Source organism: Terrapene carolina, unplaced genomic scaffold (genome assembly GCF_002925995.2).
Source record: "Terrapene carolina triunguis isolate 2854851 unplaced genomic scaffold, T_m_triunguis-2.0 Scaffold231, whole genome shotgun sequence".
Lineage (NCBI taxonomy): Eukaryota > Metazoa > Chordata > Testudines > Emydidae > Terrapene > Terrapene triunguis.
The window spans coordinates 1971304-1990046 of record NW_020664582.1 but is presented as its reverse complement, the minus strand read 5'-3'; the positions used below and the strand labels follow the sequence as shown (position 1 = coordinate 1990046).

At 55.2% G+C, this 18743-nt stretch overlaps 2 protein-coding genes across 3 annotated transcripts in view; both read right to left on the bottom strand.

The window, feature by feature from the left end:
• POLR2J (RNA polymerase II subunit J) overlaps window positions 1-191 on the bottom strand; it is a 5032-nt gene extending 4841 nt beyond the window's left edge. Inside the window, exon 1 of the mRNA XM_026656578.2 lies at window positions 67-191. Within this exon, the coding sequence (XP_026512363.1) occupies window positions 67-119 (53 nt within the window). The 5' untranslated portion in view covers window positions 120-191. The remainder of the gene's footprint in view (window positions 1-66) is intronic.
• A 739-nt stretch (window positions 192-930) lies between these two features.
• The window catches only part of RASA4B (RAS p21 protein activator 4B), a 47267-nt gene continuing 29454 nt past the window's right edge, over window positions 931-18743 (bottom strand). The window contains exons 7-21 of one of the 2 annotated variants that reach the window (XM_024207645.2): window positions 16461-16592; window positions 15298-15389; window positions 14711-14828; window positions 13610-13766; window positions 11741-11805; window positions 11059-11171; window positions 9919-10111; window positions 8573-8710; window positions 8083-8227; window positions 6705-6865; window positions 5934-6071; window positions 5270-5405; window positions 4333-4453; window positions 3251-3312; window positions 931-2924 (exon numbers count right to left, since the gene is read on the bottom strand). In XM_024207645.2, the coding sequence (XP_024063413.2) occupies window positions 2788-2924; window positions 3251-3312; window positions 4333-4453; window positions 5270-5405; window positions 5934-6071; window positions 6705-6865; window positions 8083-8227; window positions 8573-8710; window positions 9919-10111; window positions 11059-11171; window positions 11741-11805; window positions 13610-13766; window positions 14711-14828; window positions 15298-15389; window positions 16461-16592 (1908 nt within the window). In that variant the 3' untranslated portion in view covers window positions 931-2787. The remainder of the gene's footprint in view (window positions 2925-3250; window positions 3313-4332; window positions 4454-5269; window positions 5406-5933; window positions 6072-6704; window positions 6866-8082; window positions 8228-8572; window positions 8711-9918; window positions 10112-11058; window positions 11172-11740; window positions 11806-13609; window positions 13767-14710; window positions 14829-15297; window positions 15390-16460; window positions 16593-18743) is intronic. The other variant, XM_024207646.2, reaches the window with a different exon arrangement.

Below are 18743 nucleotides of genomic sequence, written 5' to 3'. Positions count from 1 at the left end.
GCTGCCCGGCTCGGCGGGGTCGAACTCGGGCCCTCCCAGCGACGGGGCCCCGCCCCCCGCACTCACTTCTTCTCCCCCTCGAAGAGCAGGAAGGACTCGAAGGCCGGCGGCGCGTTCATCCTGCGGCGGTAACGGCGCCGGCGGCGCGTCCGCTGCCAGCAGCGCCGAGCTCAGGTTCCGCTTCCGGGAGCACCCAGGGGCCCGCTACTTCCGCTTCCGGGGCACGCAGCAGCGACAGCGCCCCCTGCCGGCAGCGAGGAGAAATTGCCGCTCAGCCAGAGGCAGCAGCCCAGCGCCCCCCGCTGAGCCCGGCCCCAGGGGCGCTGCCCTCAGCCACACCCGCCCCGTCACCGCCGGCAACCTCAGCGCCACCCCATCGCCAACACCCTGGTTACCACCGTCGTGGCCAGCGCCGCCATGGCAACGCCCTCAGCAGCACCAGGCCCAACACCCGCCTCGATGGCACCATCCTCACCACCATCGCCAACGGCAACACCAGCGCCCGTAGCAACATCCTCACCAGCGTCACCAACCCCGTCATCGGGCACCCTCACTGCAAGCAACACCCGCTTAGCACCTTCGTGGACGGTGACTCTCAGCCGTGGCAGCACCCCCGTCTGATGGAGGCACAATACATCGTTAGTGATTGCAACGCCGCCAACCTGCAGATGCACACACCCTCTCGCACCGGGCAGCCCCCCACCCAGGGCCTGGGGTGCCAGCAGGACCCGAGTCCACAGCTGGCTCACAGGCAGGCCGGGCCTGTCCACAGTTCTGAACACGAAAGTAAATTCAATTAACTGAAAGGGTTAAAAAAAAAAATCCAACCCAACAATCTCTCTCCCTGAACTAAACTGAGTGTCCACAAATCCCATTGGCATTTTCTCCAGAGGGAGATGCTGGCAGGGAATGAAAAGCAAACACATGGCCTCATGATACAAGAGGTGTTTATTGTACATTCAAATACACAGCTATTTTTCTAGCATTGGTTCTGTACAGTGGATGGGAAGGTATATGCCCTGGTCTCCCTTTGACACCGGTCTGCTCTGGAGTCTATTTCCTTAGGTCACATACACCTGATCAGGGCTAAGCCACCTCTGCAACGAACACACCAGCCATGGCCCCGCATGCAATCTGATGAACTGCCAAAGGGACACATTTTCTGTGGCAAATGGATGGTTATTTGGGTCCCTACACCAGGCTGCTGGATTGTGCTGACTCCATGTGCTGCGCTAAATGATAACATTGCGCAGAACAGCAGGTCTAACCTGTGGTATTCTCCATCCAGTTCAGTGGAGGGTCCATGTGATCCAGCAGGTGCACTGTTCTGACCCCCAAATGGCCATGAACCAGACTGTTTATAACCTGCACTTTAGTTAGTGCAGGACACCGAGTAACAGCCAGGCCACCTGCTCAATAGTTTCAGAGCATCTGTTTACCTGGGCCTGAAATGCAGCATACGTGGTAGTGGCCAGCCTGCATTTCTATAGCACCTTTTGCCAGGGATGTGAAAGCACTTTTCGGACAGGAAGCCATTATACAGATAGTATTTTGCATTTCCTGGGATCAAGAACCACTTGACACGTAAGTAAGCTTTGCAGACCCCTGGGAGATAGGCATGGGGAGTGAAAATCTGCCTTCGGTGACTGCCAATGGGATTGCAACTGAGAACTTGCTTTAGCCTAATATATATTATCCGCAATTACAGATCAGAAAACAGACGCAGAGGTCAAGGCCCTGGCTTTCAGAGGTGCTGAGCCCCTCCAGCTCTCACTGATTCTTGCAGGTGGGTGCCAAGTGCTTCTAAAAACCAGCAATTTACCCAGGGTGGGGAGAGGTGGGAATAGAGTCAGGAGGCCTGGCTCAGAATCAGCTGCTTTAACGAACCACTTCCCCATCTCTTCTTCCTCAAGGTGTGGAATGGTCACTGAGCAGCCAGCAGTAACCACATACCATGCAATGGGGTCTGAGGTGCTGACTCAAGACTTGTCCATGTTCATTCAACAACCCAGTGAGACGGATGGATGTGCAGCTCAGGGACGTTGGTTACAAATTCCAGGCGTCAGCCAGCATCTCCAGTTAACGGATACTCTGCACCTCCATTGTGCCTTTCATCAGAGGATCGCAAAGCACTTTAACAAAGGAGGGGAAGGCTCATCATCCCTATTTCAGAGATGGGGAAACTGAGGAACACAGCAGGGTCAAATGACTTGCCCCAGCTCACACTGTGGGTCAGTGGCAGAAGAGCGTATGGAATCCAGGCCACCTGACTCCCAAACAGATTCCCCCTCCTCTTCTGTGGATGCATCACTACTGGCTTCAGTGCTCCAAGGAGTCATTGTGACCCTGGGTGTCTCAAACCCAGGGTGAAGCAGCTCAGATATAAGGTTGCATTGAGGAGCTACGATTTCACATCAGACCAGGCTTGACAAAACAGCTGGATCTTGACTGAAAGGTGAAAATAATAGTGGAGAGACTCCCTAGTGCAACCCTGGCAGAGGTGAGACGTGAAAGCTTCTGCACTACCTTCTGGATAGAGCACAGGCCCCCATCCCGCTCTGGGGACTAGCGAGAGCACAGGAGGGTCATTGACAAGCCGCTCACTAATGGAGACATGCTAAGCTGGCAGAAGTCCATGGCATGGCTTTTTGAGCAGCGGGGCGATGGTGAGAGCACACGGTGTCGAGGGAGTTCCCATTGCAAAGATGTCTGGTGTTGGTAGCTCTGATGGACGCAGCAGGACCAAGTGAGCAGGGTGAGAGGCGACGGAGTGGCTCACTCCAGGAGTCACGTCTGCAGCTCCAGGAGGCAGTTTCTGTCCCGGTCAGCTAGGGTGCCTGAGCTGAAGACGGCTGCGTGATGGGCGTCTTCGAGGTCCTGCAGCACCTGGAATAGCCTTGTGGGTCCGTCCACATTTTCAGGGTCTGTGGAGGTGCAGGGAAGCAGAGAGAATTACCCTGACTGGAGTGGTGCTTGCACAGCAGCTGCTGACAACACTACCAGCCCCAAGAATCACCAGAGGAGACAGCACCACCAGAAATTCGAGCCCACCCCCAGCAGCAAAGGATGATAGCTAGGGCTGGTTGAAAATTTTGATGGCCATGGCTGATGGCCAGGACAGGGAATTATTACAAGGTAATGTGGCGTTGTCTGGGAAAAGGGAGGAGAGTATTGATTATTAGATATATTGCTAATCACAGCACATGCCCACTTGGGAAAGATGAATAATCCATCAACAACAAAGCAATACCTCCACTTTGGCGCAGAAGAACGTTTTCATTTTTCTCCGTCAACATCTCCAGATACTTTTCCCTTAAGGGAGCAAGATGAAACAACAATGGGTTTTCAGATGTAATCCGCAATTAACCGATTAGCCCCACTATATTCAAAGCCAAGAGGCCAGAAGGTGCAATCCTGCACAATGCCACTGATAACAGGAGTTGAAGACAATCAGCATGAGATGGTCAGGACGTTGCAAGATTAAGTTCTGTGTGTCTGCTCCCCTTGGCTAACTCTGGACACATGGTGGCTTCTTCTAAGGACCTTTGAGCAGCCACTCCAGCCTCTTGTATATGTCCATCCCCCTGCTCACCCACACTTCCTTCTCTGGGATGTAGCCCCAGTGAATGCTCAGGAAGGAGGAACTGTTCAGGGTGATATGGGGTGTAGATGAAGGAGGATGGGGACAGTCAGAAAGGGAACACTCAGGGTGAGTGTCAGGAGATCCCCCACCGTGAGATCCATTAAGATAACGGAAGAACCTCCCAAGGGAGATGGTGAAAGCCCCATTGCTTGGGGCATTGAAACTAGAATGGACAGAGCACTGATACATAGACTGAAGGGAACAATCCTGGCTTGGGGATGGTCAAGAAGTGACCTAACAGGGATTCCAATCTCCAATTTCTAGGCTAGTCACTAATGATATCTTTCTGCACAGGATCCCAGGCTGCAGACCAGTGTAGAGGGGGCCCCTGGGGTATCACCCTCACTCTGGCTTCAGTCAGAACGCCTGGGACATGTGCATATAGACAGGTACGAACTCCAGGCCGATTCCGGCCAGACCTTTGAAACAGCAGAACTCTGGGCCTTAGGCAGATGATTGCCAGGGGCAGAGTGCGTGGCCTATTGGCCCCTGGGACATGTAACTCACTGTGCTGATTGGCCCCCCCTCCCTCCTTGGGGCCACAGAGATGGTCCTCCGCGAGCAAGAGAGCGGTGTGAGAGACTCACTCCATGCTTACAGGCCCCTCGCAGGGCACAGAAATGATTCCCTGGGTGCAAACTCCTAGAGGGAAACAGCCCCAATCATGCCGCACGAATCAAGCGACTCACCTCATTAAGTCTCTAACTCCAAACAGGTGTCTAAAAATTAACTGAGACTCTAGATCTGGATCCAGGGGGTCATTCCATTCCTGCAGAGTGACTCCGTGCCGGGTTTTATCACATCCCAAACCTAGGCGACAGCAGCCAGGACAGCAGGTTAATTTGAGGTGGGCCCCTAAAGGCGGACTGTTGGTATCTGAGTGGTGCCCTCTAGTGGATGTAAGAGCCAACGGGTTTAACCACACTCACCAAGGCATTCTGCGACTCCCACTGCTCTGGCTTCCCTGGAGGAGGGAGCGTCTGGGTGTTCCCAAGCCATCAATACAGCAAATTAACACAGCTCCGCGCCCAAGGAGACAGGAACAATACCCTGCCTTTCTCTAGCACCTGAGCCCTGGTCTACACTACAACCGAACTCCCAGTGTAGCCAGCGCTACATCGACAGGACGGCTTCTCCTACCGCCTCTCAGGGAGGTGGGGGTGGAGCACGTATGCTGACGGGAGACACTCTCATAGAAGCATCTTCGCTACAGCGACGCAGCTGCATTGGTGCGGCCTTGTAAGCGTAGAGAAGCCCTGAGCCAAGGGGCTCCAAGCCCTCTCGGCAGACAGCTAAAAGAACAAGCTGACGACCCACATGTCCCTAGTTTGGACTGTACCAGCCACAGCCTCTGCGGGTCAGGCACAGAGGGGAACCCATCCCACCCACCCACCTGTAGATTAGACAAACACTTGATGCCCAGGCATGCGTCTCACAGATGGGACCCTGAAGGCACAGAGAGGTCAGGTGACTTGCCCAAGGTCACATGATGAGGCAGTGGCAGAACTACAGCCCTAGAACCCACCCACGAGCCATGCCTCTCTGTCCCTCTGCTCTCACCACTAGACTCCCTTTCCATTCCCAAACCTTCCCCTTTGCTGGCAGGAGGCCGGGCAAGCACAGTACCTGTTTTATCCTTTTGGTGGCAGCAGCTCCATTTGTCTCCTTTGAACACTCCCGGGTGATAGGAGCCCAGCATCTCGGCGTTGTTAACGCAGACTTTCCTCAGGGCCGAGAGCCACTGGTTCAGCTCATTGACGCACTGAAACAGACACGCACAGCGGGCACTGCCCTATGTCCCTGCCAGAGGCGCCAGCCACAGGGTCCCCACCCACGGCCCCCAGCATCACTTGGGCTGCAGCCCATGGACACTGCCCAGCACAATGTTCATGTGCCAGACTGGGCGCAAAGGGCCCCCATCCGTGCATTGCACTAGTGCCAGAGCCTCCTCCCCGAACTAGCCGGCCTCACGAGGCAAATGAAGCATCCGCCCCTCACCGCCCACCATAAGAGCCTCTTCTGGCCCCTGGGACTGACCAGCTGCGTCGATCTCTGCCTCAGGACTGCTGCTCACACATTCTCAAACTGCAGAGCGTTGTGGCCGGCCTGCAGGCATAGAACCCAGGAGTCCTGACCCCCAGCCCGCTGCGCTGTCAGGGAAGGGGGACGACACCGGACGTCCACGGCCAGGCCCATGAGTTCCAGTCTCCGTTCAGACTGGAGCAGTCTCCCGCGCATCCTCACCCGCTCCCTGAACAGACACCCCCCCCGGCCTGGGTGACCAGCCCACCTTGCACTGCAGATAGGCCATCTCCAACTGCCCCGCCTCGTCCGCATAGATGATCTGCATCACGTGGGAGCTTCCAAAGCTTTTCTCCTCCACCTTCTCGGCCGCCCGGATGTTGGACAGGGTGATGAAGGAGCTTTTCTGAAATGAAGGGGAGGGCAGGAGCCATGGAAACCTCAGGAGGGGAGAGGTGGCGGTGGCCGGCCCCATGGCAGAGCCCAGGAGATCTGAGCTCGCCCAGGGAGAGGCCAGGCCCCCCTTAGAGGGGGCTTCACAGGAGAAAGCTGTCTGAGGTTGGGTCCATGCTGACCGGCCTCCCCAAACTCTAGAGACGATGCCAGCGGATCCCCTGCACTGCAGAACGGTTGGCCATGCTTCTCTGGCCTGTGCTCTGCAGTTCAGTCCAGGTGATCCGAGCGGCCCCCTCTGCCCTTCAGATCTCAAACGGATGGGCAGGAAGAGCCTTCAAGGCCCTGGGGCAGCTCTGGCCAGGTGCGTCGGGACGAGTATCCCCTAGAGCACAGTGTTCCCGGGGGGCTCACTGCGACGCTGGCAGCAGGTGCTGGGCTGGGGGCTGAGTGGGGAAGCAGCTTCCATCTGTCTGCCAGGTCCAGGCGGAGCCGTGGACATCTGAGGCCCCCCAGCCACTTCTCTTCCACAATCAGTGCAGCCCGAGCGAAGACGTGGGACCAGCAGCTACCTTCCTGAGATGGGCCCGTCCTAGGGATAGGCTGCAAACCACCCCTCGCTAATGGCAGGGGGCGTCCCCCTTACCTTGGAGTTGGGCGTCTTGGCAAAGCTGAGGGCCTCGCTCGTCAGCGAGAAGTAGAGTTTCTTAAAGGAAGATGACAGCAGCGGCCCTTTGCCTTTGCTCTTGTGGATGAATAAAGGCCCCTCCTTCACAACCAGCGTCTGTGCCTTCGGCTGGTCCACCTCTGCAAGCAACAGGGATGCCCTCAGAACCAGCCAGCTGCCGCTTAGCCCCCGGGCAGCCGCAGGCCTCAGAGCAGTGAGTCCCAGAGCTATTCCCATTTCACAGCTGGGGCAAGCACACAGGTCTCCTGCCCAAGGCAGTGCCCTGTCTGCTGGAGCACGCCGCCTGCAGGCAGGGCCGTCTGCGACAGAGATGGCAATTTCCTGCACTGTCCCTGGAAAACCTTCTTGGGCCTGGAGTCCATGGTATTAAGAATGCAAAGCTTATGCATCGCTGTGGGATTGCATGTCATGCCTCCAGGGGCAGACGGGACCAGTGTGAACCCGGGGGAGCGTTCTGCACTCCCAGGGAGTGTTTGAAACAATGGGCCAGACAAGAATGACCTTTGGAGGACAAACAGTTAAGTGGGGTGCCTAGGGAATCTCTGGGGAGGTGGTGAATGCCAACGTACCCTCCCCCCCCCGGTTATGCAAAGCCCCAACCAGAGGAGAGCGCTTGTGTCTGTGGTTCACTCTTGCATGAACGAAAGGCCCCAGCTGTATACAGGAAAGGCTAACCTATGCACAGGCTGCCACGACCTTGTAACCACAGAAATCCCCCTGGGTGCGGTGTGAAGGACTGCTCACCCCTTGCTGGAGCTGGGGGTGATCTCTGGTAAGCATATTAGCACACATGTAGGTTTTTATTGTTTGTAATGCTGTCACCTGAAGAACAGGGTGTTTGCTTAGAAAGGGCTGCGTGGTATCTGGTCACTGTGGGAAATTCTCCTGTCCTAGCCTCTGGAGGGGAAGCAAAGCGCAGACATTGGCCTTTTAGACAGTCTGGCTTGCTGGGGTTATCACAGCATAGGCAGGGGACTGTGTAGCCTGGGGAAACCCGAGTCAGGTGGGCGTGAGATGTGAGTCTGTCCAAGAAAGGGGATGGCTGGGGCCTGAGGACTAAAAGTGCGTGTCCTTGCTGATCCATGGAGCAGGAATACAGGTCCCCTGACCTGTGACAGGCTACTTCATTGATCCCCGTCTGATCCACCTTGCTCTATCCATCTAGGCTGAGTAGAGAGACTGAGTCCCGGCGTCCTACTTGTGGGGGCCAGAAGCTGCTATGCTTTTAGAAGAGGGATTCAGCCCAAAGCCACATCAGCGATGGCGAATCCCCCCCGAGACAGAGGGAGCAAGGTGTGGGGTCCTTAGGCCAACTGGCTCCAGCAGATCGATTCACCTTCCTTCTCCTCGATGTCTATGAGCTTGGTGATGAACTCCTTCATCTGGGAGATGCTCTGCTGGATGGTGGGCTGCAGAGGGGCCATCCAGCCTTCCTTGGCCCGGCTGGCCGCAGCGTCCATGTTCCCCACGGTCTGGATAGCCTGGCGCCAAACGAGAGGGAAGGATCACAGCACGCCACCCGAGCTGCCCACAGCTGTGCGCTCCGGGCAAAGCCAGGGCAGTTACACTCTGCCGGACATCAGGGCAGGAAGAGAACCCAGGAGCTAGCTGATTCCACTGCTGCCTTCCATCCAACGGGAGCATGGCACACTGGGTCAGCAGGCAGCGAGGGCTGCCTGGGGGAATACTGCCTGTGCTCCCATGCCAGCCCCTCGGCTTGGCTGATCGGAAATGCTGCATTGGGAAGTGCTGGCAGGGTCCCTTATGGACAGACACCCCACCCTCTGCCGCCAATGGAGCACAGCGTGGGGCAAAACGGGACTTACCTTGGCTAGGAGCAGCAGGGTCCGACTGGTGCGGGCATCTGCATGTTTCTCCCGCAGGTGGAAGAGCTTGGGGGACATGATGGCAGGAGAGAAGAAGCGGAGGCAGAGGAAGCTGGTGACGGCAACGAACTTCACGTTCTGCAGGAGAGTGGCCAGGGAGGGGTGGGGTGTTGGCAGGGAAACAGAAGGAAATCGCTCATTAAAACACCAACAGCAGCAACTTAGGCTTCCCAGGGAGATGGTATGGGTCTGTCAGCTGATCTCTGTGTAAGCACAATCAGAATCGGGCCCCCTGAGCCTCCGTGGGTCAGCAGTGTGGCAAAGTGCTTTCGCAATTATACAGCGGGTTCTCCCGCCACTGTAATGCAGCCACCTCTGGGGTGGAACGAACATGCCAGCTGTTTGACAAGGCAGCCAACAGTGGGGAAGAATCCTGCATTCAACTTAAACTGCAAAGGGGAATTCAGGGAGACACGCACCATGCTGGAAATGGGGACAGTCGAAAAATGCAGTTTTTTTCCTGCAGAAAATTCAGATGAAAGGGGGGGAGGGGGAGGATGATTTTTATCTCAATTTTCTCTGGAGAATTTTGACATTTCAGTGAAAATCTGAAAACTGGTACATTTCAATTTGCTGCCATGGTACCTCATGGGAGCTGTAGTTCGGTGCCTCATGCTCTCCTATATCGGTACAGCTTCCTGGTTGGACTACATCTCCCATGATGCACCATGGGGTTCCCTGGCCTTGGTGCATCATGGGACATGTAGAACAGGCAAGGAGAACCACACTACAATTCCCATAAGGCACCGGGGCAGGCTAATCCAAATCAAGATATTTCCATTTTCAGTTTTTTGACAAAAAGTTCGAGATTCTCCACGGCGCTTCCTGTGGGAAATAAATTATTTAGCCGAAACCCCCATTTTCCATCCCAGAACAGTTTAATTTCTGACCAGCCCTGCAGGCCATTGCTTCATTAATGGCCCAGAGGGAAGAGCGCCCCCTGCTGAACCACAGCGCTGCTCCTTGCAGCTCCCACCTCAGCAGGCCCCGCACTGGGGCCCGTCTTGGTCCAGACGGAAACAAGGCTGCGATTTCCAGCCAGGGCTGTCCCCTTCCCATCACTGCTGTGTATGAGCAGCAGGCTCAGGGCCGCTGCTGCCTGGCGGGTTAAGCTGTTCTGCAGCCTCATAGCCAATGCCTGTTGGAAGCCAGCCACAGCACGGGACAGCCAGGTCCCCCCGGAGAGTCACGGTCTGGCCGTGAAAGTCACCATCCCTGTCTCTGTGCTGGGCTGGCTTCTCTCTGGGCCGGTGACAGAAAGGGATGGGGAGGGCCTGGCAACCGACCTTGTGTTTGTTCTCCGGGAAGTGCTCCTCGACCCGCTTGAAGAGCTGCCTGAAGGTGGCGCGGATGGTGGCGGGACACGTCCTCACCGACTTGGCGATGGTGATGAGCAGGTCGGTAAGGTAGGACTGCAGGTGCTGGGTGCTCTGTTGGATCACCTCGCTCTCCGTCTGGATCCGATGGAGCCCGGAGCACCTGCCGGGCAAGCCGCATGGACACAGTCAGGAACACACACTGGGGGAGACCGTGTGCGTAAGCATGAGTGCTCTCTGCAGCCACGCAGCTGGGGTCCAGGGCTGCCAATCCACATGCTTCAGGACACATGCTGGCCACTGGCTGGGGTCAGGAAGGATTGCTGCCCTTCCCCACCGAGGTGAGGACTGCACCATTTGGTGCTGAAGAGTCTAGCTCTTCTCTAGCCCTAGGATTCCAGAGCAGAGAGAGAGATTTGCAGCCAGGGACTTACAGGCTTTAGGAGAATGCTCTGTTTGGAGGGGAACATTAGGCAGGTTTGTGATCCACACAGAGTCTAGGGCCTGATCCTCAGGTGGTGTCAGTCAGTGTAGATCCATTGACGTCAATGGAGCGATGCCACCAGCTGAGGATCTGGCCCCTTAGGGTACGTGTACACAGCAACCCCCCCCAACCCCCAGGTCAGCTGACTTGGCCTCGCGCTGAATAACTGTGTCGATATCCAGGCTCGGGTGGGAGCCCGGGCTCTGAAACCCAGCAAGGGGGAGGGTCTCAGCGCCCAGACTCCAGCCTGGGCCCTAACGTCTACACTGCTCTTTTAGCCCCACAGCGCAAGCCCCATGAGCCCGAGTCAGCTGCCCGGGCTCAGACTCGCTGCCGTGGGGTTTGGTTTGCTGTGTGGATGTACCCAGAGACTCTGGCTCTTAAAGATTGTGGGCCTGATCAAACTTGCATCAGGTCTTCATGGGAGTTGCAGCCAGGGGAGAGGAGCATCCGGCCTCCTGCATCCCCTACGCTCAGGGAGCACTGTCAGCTCCAGCAGCAGCGTGGTCTCAGGGCAGGGTGGCTGGTGCCAGGGCAGCGCCACATTCCTCGGCGTCGGAGCCAGAACACGGCTCTTGGTTTCTGCCACTCTCGTCCCCTGCCTGGCGCCCGGCACTGCCTCTTACCCGACCTCTTTAATCTCCACCTTGCTGGGATCCAACTCGATGTACTTCTTCTCGTCAAACACTCGGTTCACTGTCGGCCCCAGGACGCTGTGCAAATACTGCATCCCTGCCACCTAAGGAGAGGCGGCCAGTGAGACAGGCAGAGGAGTGTGCAGCTCACACACACACACACACACACACACACACACACACACTCCCCCCCGAGCATTTACAGGCATAGTCCTGCGTCCAAAGGGCAAAGCTGGATCCATGCCACGTGTCCGGATCTCTCCCCCACTGCAGCCCTTTGGCCAATGAAAGTCTCAGAGGTCACCCCACTGTCTCACTGAGGATGGGGGTCTAACGTTTACAGATGGACTCCAGCTACAGAGATCCAGGCCCAGGTCTCCTCACCGTTCATTGCTCTCAGAGCTGGGTGTTTGTCCTGGCCCGTTACAGAGATAAGGGCGGGCTACAGAGTAAAGCTCTGGATCCAAACTCCCCACGGTCACAGGGTTTCAGCTAAGACCCAGCTCTGCTCCCAACTCGTGGAGCGAATCTCAAGGCAGACTAGGGCCTGCAACTGGAGGGGGCCAGACTCAATTATCTAGGAGGTCATCTCCCGCCCCGGCATCCGTGGATACTACAAGACCGATAACACACTCCGGGGGATAACACGTGGCGGCTGAGCACGGGGCAGCACCTTCAGAAAGGATTCCATCGACTTCGAGGCCAGGGAGTTGCTCCGGAATAACGTGTTTGGCTCATCTGAAAATGAGAGCGTCACCCGTGAGAGACCTGAGGAGCCAGAGCAGAATTTCCCTGGCACGTCTAGCACGCTTAGGGCATATCTTGCAGGCCAGCCTGAATGTGCTTGGATAAAATAAGAACAAGCCAAAGCTTCACTTTGGAGCTCAAGTCAAACCCAAACTGACCCTTTGGGGGCCCTGGAAAAATTCAGGTCCCTTCCCCAATTATTTTATCATTCCTGTTGCGGTTTCTAAGCATTCCCATCATGGCAGGGTCTCCTGCACTTCCAGCCCAGCCGTGCAGGCCCAATGGGAATGGAGGCGACTCTCAACAGTCCTGACACCTAGTTCCCACTAACGTTCAGCCTCAAGCACGGAGCTGAGCCAACCCTCCAGGCCTTTTGGCGATCGGCCCCACTCGGATACGTGGGCCCACGTCTCCCAACGCAACATTAATCCAGGTGGCGACATTATTCCGCATGTGGTACTGCAGCCCTTGTGACTCCATCCTGGCCAGCAGACGTTAGCCCTGGTCACTAGGAGAAGAGAGCTCTTCCCGAAGCCTGGCTCCAGATCAGAACACCCCCCGAAATGGGCGGTTAGCCAGTTCCAGGGGGGTTGGCGTGTTTTAGAATTCAGTGCCATCAGTGGACTCCAGAACCATCCAGCCTCTTGTCTGTGACCTCTCTGCATCATCAGCTGTTTGGAGGTTGACAGACAAAACTCATCTGGGCCGGGGCAGCTGACCCGGATTCATCCCAAACCTACAGGGACATGGTGGGTTTGAAAGCATGAACCAGACGTCACCGTGTTTGTGACAGACTTGGGGGATGATGGGGGGAGAAGGGGTGAGGTGGGGAAGGGCAAAGACAGTCTGATGAAAGACTCTGAGCTTCCCTGCTTCTAAGAGGAAGGACGGTCTGGTGGTTAGAGCAGCAGCCCAGGCTATGGCTTCCTGCATTACCTGGGGCAAGTCACTTACTCTCTCTGTGCCCCAGGTCCCCCTTTGTACAAGAGGGATAACAGTCCTGCCCTGCCGCCCAAGGCTGTTGCGAGGTTGAATCCATTAAGGACGGGGAGGTGCAGCGATCCTCCAGTGACAGTGGCCATAGACGCCCCTTGGACAGATTCTCCTTTCTCGCCAGCGCAGTTAAACTCATTCAGAGCTGGGGCTTCAGCAGCCACTTGCACCAAAACAACTTTATCTTACTTATGAACAATGTCCCATTTTCTTACTTGCCAGTAGATGGCGCTCTTTGTATTCACTACTTACCTACTCAGAGCCAGGTAAACAAACCAGCCAAGAGAGAACCTTGTAACAGCGGTGGCACTGCACCGGATTTACATCAGAGAAAGCGAGGGGAGAACCGGGCTCACAGCTGCAGGACACGCACCTGGCTTTTGGGACGCTCGTCTATCCCGTACACATGCAGCCGGCTGCCCCTTACCTAGAATCACTTGGGTTGTTTAATGGAATCCCCGGGTGTGAAAGGGGACAGGTAAGTGACAGGAGAAAAATGGTTTGTGAATTCCTGCTAGTTTTACATCCCCGTAACTACACCTACCTCGCCCCTTTCATCGGTAGATCTCAAAGCACGTTCCAAAGAAGGTCAACAGCATTATCCCACTTTACAGGTGGGGAAACTGAGGCACAGAGGGGCAGTGACTTGTCCGAGGCCAGCCAGCAGAGCCAGGAATAGAACCCAGGTCTGCTGAATCCCAGTCCCGTGCTCTATCCACTAGGGACCCAGACCATTTGACTCTAGCCAGGTCACTCGCGGCTAGTGTAATAACAGGCTCCTCCCCATAGCCTCGTGCCTCACCCGTTTTATCCAGCTCCAGCTTGAAGAGGAGATCCAGGAACTCTTTGGCCAAGCCTTGGCCTAGGAAGAGCTTGACGAGGTTGATGGCCACTTCCTGCCTGCACTCCGCCGTCGTGGTTTCGTCGATCAGGGTGATTAAGCGAAGCTTCCCATCCTGCTGGGAAGAGGAGTGGGGGCCGCAGTGAGTGGAAGAGGCAGCCAGGATAAGGCCTTCCCCCTCGGCAGGGCAGAGCTGGGTTCTGGGGAGTTTTCTTGGCTGCTGGCAGCTCTGTCTCCAGAGTGGGTACAGCATGGGCATTGGCAGAGCCGGGGTAACCAGCCCTGCTTGGCCTGACAGCGGGGTTCGAAACCCTGCATCCTCAGTGGTAAAAGCACGAGCCTCTGCCACCTGAGCTACAGGAGTCACTCCCTTAGCTGCCAGCTGTAGTAGACTGTTGTCCTCTTATGTGGGCCAGCCACTGGACAGAGACAGACAAAGACCACACTCGCTTCGTGTGGCTTACACTCGCTTCCCCCATGCAGCCCCGCCAAAACGCCTTACAGACTGTAGGCTGCTTGGGGCTCGGGCCATCTCTGTTGTGTGTTTGTACAGCACCTATCACAACGGGGTCCTGGGCTCCGTAGCTCGTTGCCAGTCTTAGGGGCCTGCAGGGACTGAGGGGTGGCTGACCGGGCGCTCCTACAGTGACAGATTATTTGAGTTCCGAAGGGCGTTTAACTGGTTTAATTCTTTTGATAGCTTAATGTACCTAGCACACATGCGCCTAAAACATTTGCTCATGTGCATGGATGAGCATGTGCGGTAACCACTGGAACAGCTTCCCAAGGGATGTGGTGGATTCTCCCTCACTTGGGATCTTTACGTCCAGTCTGGACATCTCTCTAAACTCAATGCTCTAGTTTACCCTCTGGTTATGGGGCTCCATGCAGGAATCGCTAGGTCCGGTCTCTGAAGAATAGACTAGATGATCAGAGTGGCCTGAAAAAAAATCTAGGACTGTGAATTTCTGTTCTGAATGGGGGTGATGCCGGGAAATATTAGCCATGTGCCCAGCCTCCCAGCTGTGTTCTGCGTGGGATGGTGTGGTGCAGCCAGCTCACCTTGGGCCCCGCTTTTACTTCTTGGCACAGCAGCTGGACCAGAGGCTGGTAGTAACTGCCTGGCAGCACCGTCTCATCTCGAAGCCTCACCTGCAGCTGCAGGGAGCCCAGGTTGCCTCTGAAATGGACGGAGCACAGAACCAAAGAGTGGAGAGAAGCCAGAAACTGGGAATGAGCAACAGGGGCTGGATCACTTGGTGATTCCCTGTTCTGTTCATTCCCCTGGGGCACCTGGCATTGGCCGCTGTCGAAAGACAGGATACTGGGCTAGATGGACCTTTGGTCTGACCCAGTAGGGCCACTCTTATGTTCCTATGAGATACCACGTGTGCCAGGACCAACGAGGACACCCACCCGATCGTGGTGCGCAGAAACCCCACGGACGGGCGTCCCCCGGAAGGGCTGGCACAGAAATACAGACGCAGAGGGGAGAGCACTCCCTAGTGCATCGCCCGCCCTGCTCCCTGCAAGCCCCAGGAACGGTGGGGTCAGCACTGCCTCGGAGGGAGAGCACCCCCTGCTGAATCCCCTGGCGTTCTCTCTGCATTTTATGGCACGAAAACGTAACTGGATAATGACAGACTCACTCATCCACTCTGGGCTTGGATTTATCTGGCCTCAGCCTGAACCATCCTTCCTCTTGCTGAATGGTCTGTGACCCCTGGATATTAAACACCACCTAGGAAGGAACACAGGAGGAGAAAGCTGGCAAGGAAAACCGACCGGGTTACCACAGGGCACTTTCGCTATCGAATCACTTCTGGAATAGTTCTGACGAGTGTCACCTGCTACTTCTCTCACCGTTAGCTCATTCTCATGGCCAATTGCACGTATTACACCACCACCTAGGAGGCAGCAACTGAGATCGGGGCCCCCCATGGCGCTGTCCGTGCACATAATGAGAGACTGTCCCCCCTTCCACCCCTCCCCCAAGACGCTTACAGTGCAACAGACAAGAGAGCGCCAGGGTGGGAGAAAGGATTTCAGATGGGGAATGGAGACCCAGAGAGATCAGGTGACTTGCCCGAAGACCCACGGGAAGGCTGTGGCAAAGGTGGGAACTGACACCTGGTGCAGTGCCTTAATCCTGAACGCCCCCTTCCTCCACTAGGCCATCCTCAGGATGCTGGCGGCTAGCCTAGAGATGGCCCAGACCCAGATGCTTCTATCTGAACCCCCAGCCTGCCCCGGAACTTCAGTGGTTTGGATAAAATAATAATGAAAACACTTCACCTCTCTACCTAACTTCACCAAGGGACTGGCAGCACTTTACGAAGGAAGGGAGAATTATTTCATCCTAACTTAGATGTAGATACTTGGGTAGAAACTTTTCTCTCTTGGATTTTACAGTGATGGGAAGTACCTGAGCCCCTCCCCATCTTTAACACGCTTATCCTGCGAGGCAGGGCGGTGCTGCCATCCCCTGGTATAGATGAGGCACAGAGAGGCTACAGGACTTGCTCAAGGTCACACGGGAAGGCTGTGGCAGAGCTGGGAATTGACTCCGGGTCTCCTGAGTCCCAGACTAGCGCCTTGACCACTGGGCCATCCTGCCTCCATTTTAAAGATGGGGGAAACTGAGGCACCGGGCGGCAACATGGCTTACCAAGGCTACAGAGGGAGTCAGTGGCAGCGCTGGAACTGGACCTCAATGTCTGATCCATGAAGCTTATTAAATATTAAATCCTAATGACTGTATAAGAACCAGGCCAATGGAGGTGGCTCGGATCAGCTGGCGGTCGCCCCTCACCTTCCCCAGGAAGTCGTTCCTGCTGACGAGATCCCAGTCCCACACCTCAATGCAAAGCTTCTCTGTGGCTGACTCGTCCAGGTCAAACTCAAAGGTCTCGTTCCAGCGGGGGTAGCAGGATTTCTTGACCACCTTTGGGCAGGGCAAAGCAGTACAGCTTTAATCACCCTCCCGAGTGGGATCTGTAATCCTCCACTAAGCAGCTCAGGACAAGGGACCAGTGTCTCACCGAGCCACCAAGGGAAAAATAATGGGTTTTTTTTTAAACAAAGAGAGTGTTCTTACCTGCGTCACTAACAGCCCTTAGATTATCAACGTGGGAAGAATTGTAAAAGCCTAGTGCCCGATTCTTCCGGGCCTTGATTCCTGACCCGATTCACTGCGGCTCTGCACCTTGTGTGGTCGTCTGCATCAGTGCAATGCGCCTCAGGCCCACTTTGCACAGTGTGAGGGACCACGCAAGGCACAGGACAGGGAGTGTCAGAGACGGCCTCAAGCCACAATCGCCAGAGGTAGATCTCCAACCCCTCAGCGCTGAGGAGTGGTGAGAGGCCAAGGGTTTGGAGCAGCCCGTTATAAAAAGAGGTGGCGTATGCAAAATTCAAATGCAGATGTCTAACGAAGTCTGGGCTTTTGGGGCCAGTCTCCATCGATTTGTCACCCTGGCTGTTCTTAGTTCCCTTTTTGCCCTTTGGACAGCGGAATTACGCTCATCAAATTTCACCTCTGTCTTTTCTCTTTCTAATCAGTTTCACTGCTGAGGCCCAGATTCCTAGTTACTCTAAGGCCTTGTCAATGGTTCTGGCAATCTAAAGGGGCACTAAAGTGCATATAAATTTACATTTAAGACCACCAGAAGGCCTCTTTTCCCTGTTAGAGTGGTATAGTGAGGCCTTAGTGTCACTGAGAATTCAGGCTTTTGATTCTCATGCACTATAGATCCCAAACACAAACGTTAACCCTCACCCCTCACAGCCCCCTGTTGCCATTACGCAGTGTTACCACGCTTGTGATTTCATAGTGAGTCTTGCCATAGGACACGTTTCACGGAAAGCCCCAGCTCCTGGAGTCATGTGATTATGGGGGGAAATCGTAGCTTTCATTTTATAGAAGTAAGTTTCTAGCTCTCAAAGGCAAAAATGTGACCCAAAGGTTCAAAACAGCAAAGGCAAATAAAAAGAATCCAATTTTTTTTAAGCCAATCTCATGATTTTTGAGGGGACGTTTGTGGTTGTCAGTACTGATGCCTTTTTTCATTTGTAATTGTGCAATCATTTCGATCCTTATTAGCTCTGGTAAAACTTTCTTTAAAAACAAAAACCCCCTTACTATACAAACGTTAAACTTTAGGTCTAAACTACCTACGTTTCCATCCCCAGGGTCAGCAGATCTCTCAGTCTGCTGACTTCTTCCCACAGGAAAACAGTTAACGGCTCTAGATCGTTCCTATGCATGGTTTGCCCATCCAGGAACACGGGACTTGCAGAGACCTCCTGGGTCACTGAGTCTAGTATGCTGCTATTGCGGGCAAGAATCCCATTCCTAAATTTATCAAGTCCCACCTTAAAACCAGGTAGGTTTCTTGCCCCCCACTACTCCTGTTGCATTCCAGAGCCTCACTCCTCTCATGGTCAGGAACCTTCTAAATTCCAGCCTCCGTTTTTTCAAGGTCAGTTTAATCGGCATTAGTTCTTGTGCCAAGATTGTCATTTAGCTTCAGCTGCTCTTCCCCCTCCCTAGCATTTATCCTCCTGCCGTATGTCGAGAGAGCAACTGGATCCCTTCCCCAGATGGGCATAACTACTTCCCCATAACCAGACGGTACCAGTCGGATTGTCCCTGCTCTGCTAGGCAGGAGGTGCTGACCTGGACTGAGAGTCTATGCCCACATGTCTGGAGCTAATTTATACTCCTCTACTAGGTCACTGCAAAGAAGCCTAGGCCGGATACAGACAGTGCCGAGCTGTGAGCCTGGCAACGACAGGAGTCAAACAGGGCCCTAGAAATGGGGCCACGCTGCAATGTTTCGATTGGGGTGCCAATCCCCCCTCCCAAAGCCTGGGGTCGCTCAGACCTCGGGAGTCTGGGTCAGGCCCATCCTGAGGCAGTTCGTCTTCTATCCAAAATAACGTCACCGAAATGGCTCACACCGCCGCACCTGAGCGGTTTCCCTCCCTGAGTCCTGAACACGACAAGGGCTAAATTCTGGCCTGACGTACACCTCCCCTGAGCCACCCCGTTAGCGCCAACGGACCATCCGCACAGAATGAGGCTCCTAGCGCT